The sequence below is a fragment of the Lonchura striata genome, chromosome 6 (assembly GCF_046129695.1).
Source record: "Lonchura striata isolate bLonStr1 chromosome 6, bLonStr1.mat, whole genome shotgun sequence".
NCBI lineage: Eukaryota > Metazoa > Chordata > Aves > Passeriformes > Estrildidae > Lonchura > Lonchura striata.
Window position 1 is genome coordinate 8,309,863 of NC_134608.1, and position 14,396 is coordinate 8,324,258.

Here is a 14,396-nt window from a genome sequence, read left to right on the forward strand (position 1 = left end):
GTAATATTTTTCAAGTCTGACTGGAAGATTCAAGGTAACAGAGATGTCTCATCTTTCATTTCCCTATGGAGGACCATGCAATTTTCAAAGTTTCATCACTAAATCCAGCTGGAAAATGCAAATGTGTCTCTGACTATCCTAAACTCAACATCAGGGAGAAAACAATCAGGCAGGTATCTGACCCCACAGCTGATTGCAGCCAAATGGGAACAGTGAGCTGGTACATCACAAATACCACAGAAGAGCACCCTGGTCTCTGTGAAAACTCCAGTTCTTCAGGTCTGAGAGCACTCTGCTCTTCTCTATCCCACATATCTGAATGAAAGACAAATACAGAGACAAATCAGCTGCAGTCATCTCAGAAACATTATTCCTTCATTGTGTTTTCCTGTGGGTTTGATTTCTACACAGAGAAGGAACAACATGAAATCACATGTTTGAGGCAGTGCACAGACAGGTTCCAGCAATATGTCCAGTCAAGCTGAGCTGGTACAGACAGAAATTTCACCTACTCTCCTCCACAGATGGAAACCCGCTTCAGCCTCTTTTTTCCCCAATTCTTTCTGGTTCCTGAGAATAAATTGTTCTTTAGAGAAAGACCCATCTCCAGAAACCTTCACCAGAACAGAACCAAAGCAACTTTTTCACACCAGAATGAAAGTACATACCAAGCATTTCTTTAATTTTCAGAGAAAATGTTTTACTTTCAATACAGATAGCAAAAGTAAATTCAGTTCTCTGCATGCCTTAGGTTGTTCCCCTATGGTTCTTTCCTGTCCCACCTTAGCCCTCAGCAGTGTGCCAGCACTGACAGACCCTAGTGGGGTCCTGTAAGCACCTCACTGCAAGTGGAACTGGTAGGAGTTGATGGAGAAGTTACCTGAAAACTTAATAAATCTGTTCATACCTGACTTTGACTGAGTGACACACAGCATCTGCAAAAATACATGGAACAGGTCTCACAAACAAGGTCTAGGCTGGCAATGTAACATTGGGATCTTCTTCCTCCTTCACATAAAGCCTGAACTAGAGTACTTGGTAAAGATCATGTGCTCCTTCTTATCAATGCTCTTCGTTATTAAGGAACTCCTGCAACTCAATTCTTCTAGAAGGTGTTCAACCCATCATCAAATCTTCTTTAGCATTCTCAGCCTTCTCTATCCCAGCTGGCACCAGAATAGGCTCTCCCTCCTGTCACCACACTGTTTATTGGGCTCTAATACTGTTTCCCACTTTTCAACACCCAGCCAATTCACACATATTCAGGTGAGTTCATTCCCAGAGAGGGAATTTCCCTCACTATAGGAATCAGCACCTCCTGCAGGTGCTCTGCCCCTGAGGAGCCACAGGGTTCATTGATCCCTTGTCTCTCTGGGGCATGTTTGCAGTGATTTAGGTGCACATCCAGAACAGGAGCCCAAACCAGAGTCTGGCAGTCACAAAAACAATCTCTCACCCCTGTACAAGTGACAGAATTTGACAGCAAACACTTCCTTTTTAAGGCTGCTTCTCCTCCTAGATTCTCTTCTGGCACTGTGCAGTCTCTGCTTTCTGTGCACACCCAGCTAAGAGTAACACATTTTTGGGGACTCAAAGCTGTGCCCACAGAACCTCTTTTAGCTCACAGCACTCAGAACTGCACGTGGTATCGTCTGCTACTTCCTGCAGCTCTGTCAGAGCAGCCTCTGAGCACGGCACGAGCTGGAGCACTCCGTCATCTCCTCTGCAAAAACAGGGGGGGAAAAAGAAAAAATAAAAGGTAAGTGTTTCATCTCTGTGTCAAGGCATTGCTTCTATTTAGCAGCATTTTCCTTTGTTCTGTTTTGGTCACTGTTTCTTCATGCCGTGTGTCTGTGCTCAAGAAATGTAGACTGTGTTGATGCTTCACCATAGTCTAAATTTCCTTGTGCCTGATGTAGTTGCTGGGTCTGTATTAATTAATTGTAGTTGATGCAGCCCCTCCTATCTGTCTTCCTTACAAATTCCCTTTCCTACAAAGAACATATTTATCTTAGAAATCAACTTTAGTTCCAGTCAGGGATAGAGGATTATTAGGATTGAAGGATTTTGGCAGAATAGAAGTTGCTGTGAGGTGAGCTTTAACTATTACTGCAGTGCATGAGCCATGAATACAGAATTATAATAGCAATATGAATGCTGGGTTTCTTTTCAGAAGAATTCACATCCAGCCTTTCCTGTCATCCTTACTATGCTGGAAAAGCAAGGCAGGCATTTAATTGTCAAGTTTACCTGCTGGTCTATAAAGACTAATTGGATATACTACATTCCTTCTTTTTCTCCACCTTTTATTCACACAGCACTGCTGATCTCTGGCACTCAGGGATGTGGAGACTAACTGGAGTTTAAATTAACTTTTTTTTTTTTGTCAAATATTTTCAGAGTTGACTACTTTTCCAAAGACCAAAGAGCATCTGGGTTTATTTTAAAGCAGTCCTTCTCATAATCCTATTTAGAGCTGCTGCTACCTCTAAATCAGGAGCTTTTTAACTTCCGTAACTTCATTGTGGGGAAGAAGGAAACAGGGGAGTGGGGGTGAAACAAAAAAACCCAAAACAAAGAAAAAAAAAACAACCAAAAGAAAAAACCTCAAGCACTTATTCTGCTCATATTCTGCTCATTAGCACACAATGGGCAAGACTGATTTTCTTCTGAGAAGTTTTCCAAAGTTCTCTACACAGGACACTATATTCAAAGAAATTTAAAGTTTTAATTGGGCACCCCCTCTGTACAGATTTCTGTCTGAAAGTGCAGATGACTCTTTCAGGTTCAGCCTCTTGGGAGATAGTGATTTTACAGCCTTGCCATGATCACACAAATAATTTTGCTGTCAAGTGTCAGGGTGCTTTGGGAAATGTCTAATAACCAGGATTTTTACACTAATAACTTCCAGGGTAGACCCTAAGTGTGCCAACAAAGAATGAGATATTCATTGTGGCAGACGTATAAAGAGCCAGAAGACATCAGAGATGAGGATTCAGACAAAACACCACAGATTTAGCAGAAGTGAGTGTGGTGACAGAGATGTCAGAGGTGCGTGTACATTCAAAGAGGAATCTTTGAGCATGACAGTTGTTTTGTTATCACTAAAGTCTTTAGGGGAAAGCCCTGCTCTTGGTATGGTGAGGTAGCTGCAGGAGGTGACCTAAATGTCAAAAAGGAAAATGGAAGTTCTCCAATTAGTTGAGAGCAAATCAGAGATCAAAAAGGAGAAAATAAATTGTGTTTCATGGAAAATGGAGAAGGAGAAAATATTTGTGTCTAAGTTCAGAGCACTGTTAAAAATAGGATTGCTTCAAGTAAAAAAGGCACTGTGGTTTTTGCAAGGCTTTACAAATCCTACTTGATCAGAGACATCCACTTTAGACAAAACGTAAAACAATTTTAAGATGAAACAACCTAGATTAGTCAGTAGTAGCCATTATGTCAATAAGCCCAGGTCTGACAGATCATTACATTATTTTGGCACCTCTTTGCTCTGCTTTTCCCCAGCACCATCTTTAGTACTGATGATGCCACCACAGCAGCTTCCATACAGACCCACAAGGGCAGGGCCAAGACCCCTATCAGGGAGAGATAATCTACTGTCACAAGGTCAAAGCTCAACACAATCTTCACATTTTCCTGCTCCAGAAAGAGAAACCATCCTGTCTGTGCTCACTGTTTGCAGCACAGCTAAGCCATGCTCTGACTGGGGGATTTATCAGGGATGAGAGACAAAGCCATTTTGGGGATGCAGAAAGAGCCTGTGTGATCCCTGTGACTGCAATGACTGCAGTGAAGGTGCCAGTGCAGGAAGAGGGGACACTTGTGGATGTGGGAGTTTGATCAGATGTGTTTGGTTATAAATATGTTCAGCAACTCCACCTGGACAGTTTCTACCCCAGAGATGAATTTGAGTCACAGTAGTTTGGGGTGGACATGGCACTGGTCTGGGCCTTTCTATGGCTCTTAGTGTGTAGGTGCCAAAGGATTGTCAGGAGTCTGTTTGAAGGCCTGGAGGCCAAGAATAAGGAGGATGATATCCATAAGTAGCTGCTGGGGAAATCCTAAAATCTGAAGGACAACAGAGCACCCCTTTTTAAGGGGAACACTGGTGGGTTTGGACATAGGTCTTGGTGCATCTTTGTTCAGCTGCTTGAAGTCAGATTTTCCTTAAACCTGGCAATAAAACACATTCATCTCCAACAGTGTGTCAGCATAGCCAGACCTCCTCACCTTGTTAAAGCATCCTGTTCCCTGATATCCCAGCCTGTTCTCCAACATCCCAGCCTGCTCTTTTGGCAATCCAGAGCAGTGTCCATCCACTTGTATGCACTTAGTGCCAAATCTGCTGGCATTTGGCTGTGCTTCAGCATCCTTGAGCACCCTGATGCAAGAGAGAGGAATGGAAATCACCACTCTCATCCTCTTCCTCTACAACTTTGTAGTTCCAGCACAAGCCAGTAGTAAAGTTTAGTCAGCTAGGTTTCCAAATGAGCCACTTCTTTAACAGAAGCTATAAACAATTAGCCCCAAACGCTAAGGCCACCAATTAAGCTGCAAAGCTTTAGGGAGTCATTGGGCTGGAGTGCTTGGTGGTTTCAGGTGTGAAGCAGGGATGCTCTCAGTTGCTCACTTTCACTGCTGCTGCTCCAACACCTCCACTTACCTCAGCCTTTTGACTTGACAGGCTTTACAGTTTAGCCTCAAATTTATGACAGCTTTTCTGGGCTTCCTGATGCTTCTCCTGGCCTTGGAGCCTTTCCTCTGGCTCTGGGATCTTTTCCACACAAGCTGGTGGGTACCAGGGAGTAAATCTGCCCTGCAATAGATGCACTCTGATGCTCTCAGGGACGACTGAGAAACTTTGTTAGATCTGAAATCCCAAAATCCTGACTCACAGCCTTTGAATCATGACACCAAAGTCCCTTGGTACAGGTGGATTTTGGGGTCTGTTTTTCACCTGTGGACTTCCCCATCCTACAATGTTTAAGTAGTTTTACCTGCTTTTATATGCATTGAATAATGTGGTCTTAAACCCAGCAAAGGATCTTTTGTTAACATTTCTCTCATACCCACCATGCATTCTTCTCTCCTGTGCAGTCCCTCTCCAGGCAGCATGGCACAAGGACACTCACTTTAGGGAAGGATGGCTTTGTCAAACTGGGCCTTTGTCAAACCTGAATTATGACAGTTCCCCTTAGTAATACTACAGCTGCTCATTTTAGCTAATTAGCACACTAATTGTGTGCTAGATTGTGGGAAGAGGGAAGTGGATGTATGGATTTATGTAAAAACCTGCACTTAGGTATTTAAAAATCTACAGTCATTAAGAGTTCATATCTATGAACAGTGTTATCTTGAGGTAAATCAAGTATCTTTCCCTCCTCAGAAAAGACTGCTGAGCTTCTCCCCTCATGAAAGGCAGTTGATTAATAACCTCTCTTTTAACATATATCTTCTTTATTTTTATATTTATTATTATCTTCATTTTAATGTCTTTATAAGACTGCATATATCTGCATTATATCTCATATGTGCAATACAGAATTGAATATAAAGGCTGTATAACTAATCCCAGAGTCTTGCTGCTTTCATCCTACAAATGCTGAAACTTGTTGAAACTTGCTGAAACCAGCACTAGGCAAGAGAGGGGTTACCAGCTTCACCAGTGGAAGAAAGATATCTTAGGATAGAGTTGTGCTCAGGCTGGATTCCCCGGATAGCTTTAAAACACTTTTTTTTCTAAAAAGAGTTTTGAAACTATATAGTGCCAAGATTATATATTCATGTATTATGTTCAAATTTGAAATGAAGTTGCTTGAAAATACATGGGTTTATGTTCAAATTTCAAAATATACAGCTTCAAACCCCACTGTGTTGTGTGTGTAAGTAAAAATGATTGGTCTGATAGGTAACCAAGTGAAGCCATGGCAGTTTCTCCTTTTTATGTTGAAATTTGCTTATAGGAGTGACTTCATTTACTAATTTGTTTATTAATGATGAAAAAAAATAAAGCAGTTCACTGACTTGCTGGGCGTATGGGCCGCCATGATCTGTTTCTATTCAAAGACACCATAAACATTTTGCCTTCTTTCAAGAACAGCAGAGCAAATAATCCACAGCAATTTCTTAGTTTCAAGTTAAGAGACACAGAAGTTTATCAACTGATAATTTACAGGCAGGTAGTGCAAGTTCTGCATGAGAAGAAGCCCAGGTTGAGACGTTGGAGGAGTGACCCTGCTGGTGACGAGCACTGTAGGTGGCATAAATATAAATGTCACATCTGGCAACTGATGTGTTTCAATATAGATTTGAGTGTCCAGCGGGCATCCTGCTGGCACCCTTGTGTCAAATCCTTCCTGCACCACATTCTGCTAGTGAAAGCACACAAAATCCCTCAGGAGAAACTCAGGTCCTCTTTCACTGCAGGCTGATTTATGCACAAATCACTGATTTGTGATTTATGCTTTGAGACACGCAGGTTGCTTTCCTCTACAGATATTGGGGACAGGAAGGAAAGTGTGAAGGGAAAGTTTGTTTTCATTTTAACCCTCATAGCAGTTATTTCACATTTTTCCTGATATCCACATAAATGCCTCAAAACTTTTGGCTCGAACAATAATCCCTGGAAGAGATGGATGATCAGAAAAACATTAGAAAATAAAAAAATATATTAATTAATGTGTTTTTCTCATGTAATTGTACTCATGTTCTGAATTTCACTGTGTCCTTTTTTTTCTTCTGTTCCTGTGTATCTCAGGTGAGTTACTCCAAAGACTTTCAACCAGTCTCTGTCCAACTATTATGATTTCTTTGACTTATACTTCTCTTCCTTGTAACCATATCTGTAATTTCCTTTTTTTACTTTTTCTAATAGCAGCTATTTTTATCACTCCAACTTCTCCTTTGGAAATTTAAACAGTTTCATATGAGTAGTCATATACAAATAACAAAAAAAAAAAAAATTAAAGCCTTTTACTTTCCTGTTTGTTTTCATTTCCCTTTTTTTTTCTTGTTATGCTTTGGTATTACTGAAAAGACTTTTCTTGAGAAAAGATGAATGCAACTGGCCCAAATGAGCAGCAGGAGCCACTGCATTTTAGGAGTATGGAACATAATTATCTAACAGCATAATCTAACAGTTTCTAACAGCATGGAGACAGCATAAGAATATTAGAAATGGAAGAGTGTAAATACAGAGCAGGCATGCAGCAGATTTTAGAGGATTACCCCATCTTCCAGTGATTTGTGCTCAGGTGTTTCGTGATCTCTCTGTCCTGGAAGATGAGATGTTTTGCACATCTTGAAAGCGAGAATCATGCACGTGACAGCTGCAGTTTGTCCCATGCAGAGACTCTCAGAGAGCAAAAAACCTCAGAGTGTTGACAAAAATACATTGAGCTGCTGATGCAAAACACAGCCAGTACCTGCTGTAACACTTAAGATTAAGTGTTACAGTGAGACCTAGCACATCAGGATAGGCCACAAAAAGCTGAAAGCAGCTGCTTTGGAGAGGCTTTGCTCAACTGAAGGATACAGGACAGCAAAGATAACTCATTGGAACAGTTTGTATCTCACAAATGCATTCTTGGATATTGCTCATCCTTGTCATAATCACAATGTTTTACCCTTTATAAATGCTTGAAAATTGCTGGGTGTGATAAATCTCTTGAGTTCTGGTGTTCAAACCAAAACTGATCATCACAAATATTAATAGAAAATGGTGCCTAGTTTTTTTCAGCTGTGTAATTATTACTGTTTTTCATTTGAATTAATATTTAAGATGCAGGTTAGCCTCGACATCCCAGAGGAAGACAGAACTGGGAATCGTCTGGGCTGAGCCAAGCATCAAACTGTTGAACTCTAAAGGTCTTAGAAGATAGGAACGTGCCTCAGTTGAAGAGGGCTGTAGAGGCACAGAGAAGTTGACTTTAGTCAAAGGGTGGATTGTGGTGTTACTTCCTTCCCCTTAGGGGTGCATCAACACAAAAGAAATGTCACCAGGAGAAATGTCATAAATTGTCTGCTGAGTGCTGCTTTGTGATCTTCAGTTCGAGGGGGAAACCTCTCTGCAGGCCTGGAGAACCGAGTGGAGGCCAGTGAAGCTCCGAACTGGGGGTGGATGCAGTGGCCAGGGGAAGAAGTTTCTTCCCTGGACAGGGCTGAGAGCCTGGAGAAGGTGAGGAGTGGAGCAAACGGGTGGCCTCCTCTCCTCCTTCATTATATTGGGCTGGGGCTTAGAGCACTCCTGCTGGGAAGGATACAAGCTCCCAGGCTGACAGGCCAAAGCTTCAGGACAGTCCTTCAGCACCTGAATTTCTTTAGAAGTGTAAGTGCATGCCCAGGGCTGCCCGTTGTCAGCTGAGGCACCACGCTTGGCAGCTGACAGCCATTTCCAGGGGAGGTCTCTTGGGCTCAGCTAAGCCCTGTGGCTTTGTCCATGTGCCAAACACCAAGGAAAAATGCCTGCTCCAGCTACCTCCAGGCAGGCAGCTTAGAAAGTCACCTTAGAAAGATACCTTAGAAAGGCATCTCCTTCCTGAAGTGCTGTTATTGGACATGAAATGAGTACACAGAAGCTTCGTGAGTTCAAGAGGAAAAAAAAAGAGCTAATTTTATTTCTGACCTTGCAATATATAGAATTCCAAAAGTGACAGTGGATTGGAGGATGAAATTGCCACCTCTCAACTACACTGGTCAAACTAATAGTCTATTAATTCTCTCCTCTCACAACGAAAAATGCAAACCAACCATTATTTACATGAACAGTGTGTGAGAACTCTAGTAGAAATATGTAAACATTATCAGAAGGCTAAAGAAGTTTTATGAGAACTTTAAAACTTTCAAAAAGAGCTATAAAAGGAAACACTTTTAAAAATCAGGGTAACACTGAGGCTCCCTCATGGGTGCTGAGCATCGAAAGGAGACTTGGAGCAAAAGTGAGAGGGGAGGAGGCAAGACAAACAAACAAAAACCCAAACAAACATTAGGAGCCATGTGTCCACAGAACTCTTCTACTGCTTCCTGCCCTGTACCATCACTGACTGCCCTACAGAAAGGAGAATATTCAGACACAGGATCAAGAGAAGTGTGCAAAGCCAGGAGGAGGGAAGGAGAGAGCATCCTTTACCACTCCTGAAGGTGTTTTTATTGAGGTGTGTGGGGTAGACAAGCTGATGAGTGACTGGTGTGTGACTTCTGTCATATCCTTGCCCTGGATGTCACCATCTGCCTGACTATGAGACATATTCACCTGTTGTGCTTTACGATAGAAAGGGAGGTCTCCAAGACCCTCTGTGGTGTGCAGGTGTGCAGCAGCTCTGTGGTGTGCAGGTGTACAGCAGCTCTGTGGTGTGCAGGTGTGCAGCAGCTCTCACACCACCAGGTGTGTTTAAGTCAAGGACAAGCTCTGTATGTCAGTTCATAGACAAGGCCTGGGCAGAGAACCACTGCTGACCCTGAAATCAAGCACCTTTTTTACCCTTTCTACACAGCAGTTTGGTAGGTGGCCCAGAAGAGACCCCTCCTCCTCCACCAAAGGTGACAGATGCTTAGGAGGCAGCAAAGAAATAGTCACCACCAGCCCTTATTGCAACCACCATATTCATAAGTTAACACCAGCTCAACCACCCTCTGGGGTAAGAACTTCTTCCAATATCCAGCCTAAACCTCCCCTGACACCACTTCAGGCTGTTCCCTCAGGTCCTGTTACTGATCTGAGTACTGTGTCATCTTCTCCACACTGCAGTGAGAATTCTTTTCTCCAGTCATTCTGAAGATGGGACAATACTGAACCCAGCTTTTTTTTTTTCAAATATGTCTAAGCTGGTCTACAACTTCATATTCATCTGCCTTATTTTCATAGGCTGATCGTCATGTGAGATTTTGGGTGTAGGTGATACTTGGCATAAGGAATTATGGCAGTTTTGGCATTTACAGTATGATTTTAGAATGGGAACTGACAAAAAGGAGATGGATAATTTTATGTCCAGGGACAAAACTTCAGATCCCCCTTGAGTGAGCTTCCACATAGCTACCAGAACCTAGTCCAACTCTCAGAGGTGGAGGGATGTGACCCTTTCTTTCTCAGTTCATGCCTGAGGATGAACCTTTCAATCACCCCCATCCTACTTGTTCCACTGACATGTCAAGTTGGCACCTATGGCACCATAACCTTTACTGACACATTTTTAAGTGATGCAATGCTAACTTTCCACCTTGTCTTCTGATTCTCAGGAAATACCAACTGGAAAAAGAATAATGGAACGTTGTCTACACGAAAATTGTAACTCCACTTGCCCAGAACTTCCTTATCAAGAGAGTCAGACATTTCTGGTTGCTGTTTACAGCATCGTTGTTGCTATAGGCCTTCCAGCCAATTGCTTAACCTCTCTGCTTACGTTTGTACAAATCCAAAGGAATAAAGTCATTGCCGTCTACATTTTCAGTTTATCACTGTGTGATCTGATGTATTTAAGTACCTTGCCTCTCTGGATTATCTATGTGCAAAATGGGCACAAGTGGACCATGGGTGACACTGCTTGCAGAATAACAGGATTCATCTTTTTCTGCAATATCTACATCAGCATTCTGCTTTTGTGCTGCATCTCTGTGGATCGTTACGTGGCACTGGTGTATTCTGTGGAATCAAGGGGAAGAAGAGAACAGAAACAGGCCACCAAAATAGTCTGTTTTCTCTTTGCTGTGGTTGCAGGAATCCACACTCCGGTATTTTACATGGAAGATAAGCAAAACTGTACAGAGGCAAAAACCTGCTTTGAGACAGTGCCCCTTGACATATTATTGGCTTCTTTCAGCTTCGCTAGATTCCTGTTTGGATTTGCCATACCCTTCACAATCCTGATTTTTACAAACTACAAAATTTTCCAAGCTATCAAAAGAAGCAGCAGCTTGACTTGTCACCAGAAAGCCAAAGTGAAGTATGTGGCTATTGCCATTATTGTTATTTTCTTGATCTGCTTTGCTCCATATCATGTGGTGCTCATAATAAGAGCCATATACTTTATGTTTCATCAGGACTGCCCATGTCCATTTGAAAATAAGATATATTCAGTTTTTACAGTGTTTCTGTGTTTAGGCACTGCAAACGGTGTTGCTGATCCAATCCTCTATGTTCTGGTCAGTGAAAACGTCAGAAAAGACTGTTACAGGAGCCTGAGAAGATGGAGATGGACCTCATCCAAGCTAAATTCATCCACTGATCACAATACTGACAACAGAAAATTGGAAATGCCAAAAGAATCAGAGGAAGGGGGCCAAAGAAAAGAAAACAAAGAAATAACAGATTCCTCTGACATTCAGAAGGCCTGTACCAATGGCAGAGACCAGGAAAGTGGCAGCTAGGCTGGAAGCTGCTGGAACAAATAAGAAGTTCCCAATGCAAGCTGCAGGACACAAGTTTTTACATGCTGACATCATCTTGCATATCTTGCATGGGTCCTTAACTCCTTGAGGACACTATGGGAGCAATAATTCACATTTGTTTGTCACCTACAACAAACTTTGCCCACCAGATCACTGGTGAAACTACTGCTTTGCTGAGGATGCATGGAATAAACAAAGTAATTTACTTTGACTCAAAATGGAATCTTAAAAGCTTTTTTATTTTGGACCGACTCTTTTTCTCATATGAAATAAAACCAGTTTTATCTTCTGAGCAAAATTTTAAGAAGCACTGGTGAGGAAAACAAGGTACTATTCTTAATTTTGAATTTTTGCTTCTAACCATCTGTTCCTCTTCATGGTAAGCACGAGGAGGAGCATGTTCCACTTCTCATACATGTGCTCTGCTGTTAACATTTGTGGTTAACCAGTGGAAAATATTAAAAATGAGTAAGTCTTTCAACAAGAGCATTGAACATTTTCCTTGTACTCTAGTATGTGACTTCAGGTACATCACACATTCCAGGAGAGTTAGATGGCAAAAAAAATGCCTGATAACACAGAGCAACAGTACTGCTGCTGCATTAGCCAAGATCCCGCACTGCCCTGAAATTCTTAAAATGTACAATTCTAATGCTTGATAGTTGCAACGAGTCAATTGTACTTGTTTTGCAGTCAGACCTAGAATGCACTGAAATATACAAAGAAATGTATACATTTCCAAGTGGAGTCAGGGACTGCTTTTATGCCATCCCCAAATGTTGTTGAACTCATGTTTAGTTTCTAACTAAGCTAACCCTTCCCTTTTGTTATGGATCCCACTTTTACTGTGTAGTAGTCTGTAGCAGCTATGGGTATGGAAGGTTGGCAGTCTGGAGAGCACAATCCTTCCTCCCCACAGCTGAGAACTCCCTCAGACATGCTGGGGCAAATTTCACTGTTGCTGCTGCCACTTCTATTATGAATAATTTGCTGATAGTAGTTTCTTGTGCCTTCAAACAAAAATTTAAAAAATAAGAGTGATACAAATCTTGCAATGTTTGTCTAAACAACTTCATGTTTTTATGGGATTCAACAGACAGATCATTAACCAGTTTGAGTACAAGTTTGTAGAGTGTTTCATAGCATCATTCCATTTAATCTGTGCTGTTGTATTTCTGTGACATGTTGAAATTTTTATTGACGTTGACATTTCTGCATTGAATTAATATTAACCAGTCAATATAAATACAATGCTTTTTATTATCTTAAAATTGCCATAGATATTTCTGTATATTATGTTTTATTTTTATGTAGTCTTACACTTTTGTAAAGAACCATTATGCCAAAATTATATATCCCCAATTTACTATATTTATTACATATTTCATTTTTTAATTATTTAATTACTCCCCTGGTATTTTATATGTGAAATGGTTTTGTCTTCAAAAGTAGTCCACATAATACAAAACTAGAGATTGTTTCTTGGAAGAACATGAAATTCTGTTGTGGTACTAATTTAAAAATTCTGGATTTCTATTTTTATATGTATCTCAGAGATCAAATTCCCTAAGGTATTATGGAGAGACCTGGAAGGTGCTGAATATCTGTAACTTTCAATTGCTAAAGAATCCTGCAGCAGCAGAACATGGCTGCTGACAGCCCCTGCCAGCCAGAGAGAGCACTGGTGACTCATCTCTGAAGATGCAAATGCAAATCACCCTGACCTCAGGATTTTCATAGTCTGAAAGCAAACCTTAATGAATAATAGCAGTGAGTTTAGAAGGAACCAGAGGTACAGGCTTCTGAACTGACTGATATGGATGGAAGTTAGCTATTGACCTCGATGAATTTAAACATCTCTGATGATTTTCCTCTGACAAGAAGTGGGTGTTGAGGGAGGGAATTGTCCTGCTCTGCACTGAGCTGGTGAGGCCTCACCTCAAGTCCTGTGTGCAGTTTTGGGAGCCACAATATAAAAATGACATTAAGCTATTAAAGAAAACCAAAGAAGGGCATGAGGATGGTGAAAGCTCTGGAGGGGAGGAGATAAGGAGTGTCTGAGGTCACTTGGTCTGTTCAGCCTGGAGACTGAGGGGAGACCTCATCACGGCTTACAGCTTCCTCATGGTGGGAATCCAGGGAGCAGGCACTGGTCTCTTCTCTCTGGTGACAGGGACAGGACCTGAGGGATGTCCTGAAGCTGAGCCAGAGGAGACTGAGGTCAGATGATAGAAATAGGTTCTTCACCAGAGGGTGGCTGGGCACTGGAACAGACACTCCAGGGAAGTGGTCACAGCAGCAACCCTGAGAGAGTTCAAGAAGCATTTGGACAACGCTCGCAGGGACGTGATGTGATTCTTAGGTGCCCTGCGCAGAGACTGGAGTTGGACTTGATGATCCTTGCAGGTCGCTTCCAACTCAGGATATTCTACAATTCTGTGAACCAACACTGGAACCCACTGCCATGGATGTGGGGGCCAGGGATTATAAGGGTCTGATGCAAGAGTTGCAGTTCTTCTGCCTTAGTGAAGCTGCACGCTGTCCTAAATTACTATGTCATTATGTATCTTCTCTTAATGAAAATCCTTGGAGTTTCTGTGTTCAGACATGCTCTGAAACAAAAGATTTAGGAGTGACAAAGACTTGTACAGCGTGATCTAACTTAAAAATTTACCAAGATAATCTCCAGAGGTGTTTTCCAAACTAAAATATTCCGTGATAGATTACTGAAGATGTTAGGGGCCTGGTACCAAGCAATGTATCCACATGGGAAAACTCCCAGTGCTGACTTCTTTGGATAAACAGAAAAGCAGCTTTATGACTGAGTGAGGGCATCAAGATACCTTCCATGTTGTTAAAATAGCCCATCAGATAAAGTGACTGTTTCTTATCTGATAATTCAAGCACACAATCTATTTTTTGTCAGACAGTGTCTGACAGTACCACTCAGGCAAAGGAAAGGTCCCAGCACTGGCACAAATGTGAGATACACAGCAAGGGGCACTTCT

The 14,396-nt window shown here is 41.8% G+C and overlaps 1 protein-coding gene and 1 long non-coding RNA gene across 3 annotated transcripts in view; one reads left to right on the forward strand and one right to left on the reverse strand.

Annotated features, from left to right (window-relative positions):
• The first annotated feature begins 1,637 nt into the window (after positions 1-1,637).
• On the forward strand, positions 1,638-11,606 carry GPR132 (G protein-coupled receptor 132). 2 transcript variants are annotated; one of them, XM_021554510.3, is made up of 2 exons: positions 1,638-1,759; positions 10,240-11,606. In XM_021554510.3, exon 2 carries the CDS (start codon positions 10,264-10,266, stop codon positions 11,365-11,367), a length of 1,104 nt encoding a protein of 367 aa, XP_021410185.1. In that variant the 5' UTR covers positions 1,638-1,759; positions 10,240-10,263; the 3' UTR covers positions 11,368-11,606. The 2 variants fall into 2 exon arrangements, with proteins under 2 accessions (XP_021410185.1, XP_077640054.1); XM_077783928.1 differs by lacking the exon at positions 1,638-1,759 and adding an exon at positions 8,126-8,182.
• The window catches only part of LOC144246466 (uncharacterized), a 30,842-nt gene continuing 18,159 nt past the window's right edge, over positions 1,714-14,396 (reverse strand). The window contains exons 2-3 of the long non-coding RNA XR_013340135.1: positions 4,237-4,387; positions 1,714-1,723 (exon numbers count right to left, since the gene is read on the reverse strand). This is a non-coding gene — a long non-coding RNA (uncharacterized LOC144246466). The remainder of the gene's footprint in view (positions 1,724-4,236; positions 4,388-14,396) is intronic.

Excerpts from the sequence above, each read along its gene's own strand:
- GPR132 (XM_077783928.1), top strand. The coding sequence starts at position 8,126 with ATGCAGTGGCCAGGGGAAGAAGTTTCTTCCCTGGACAGGGCTGAGAGC. Across the intron at positions 8,183-10,239 it reads GGGCTGAGAGCCTGGAGAAG|GAAATACCAACTGGAAAAAG; the intron begins GTGAGGAGTGGA and ends TCTGATTCTCAG.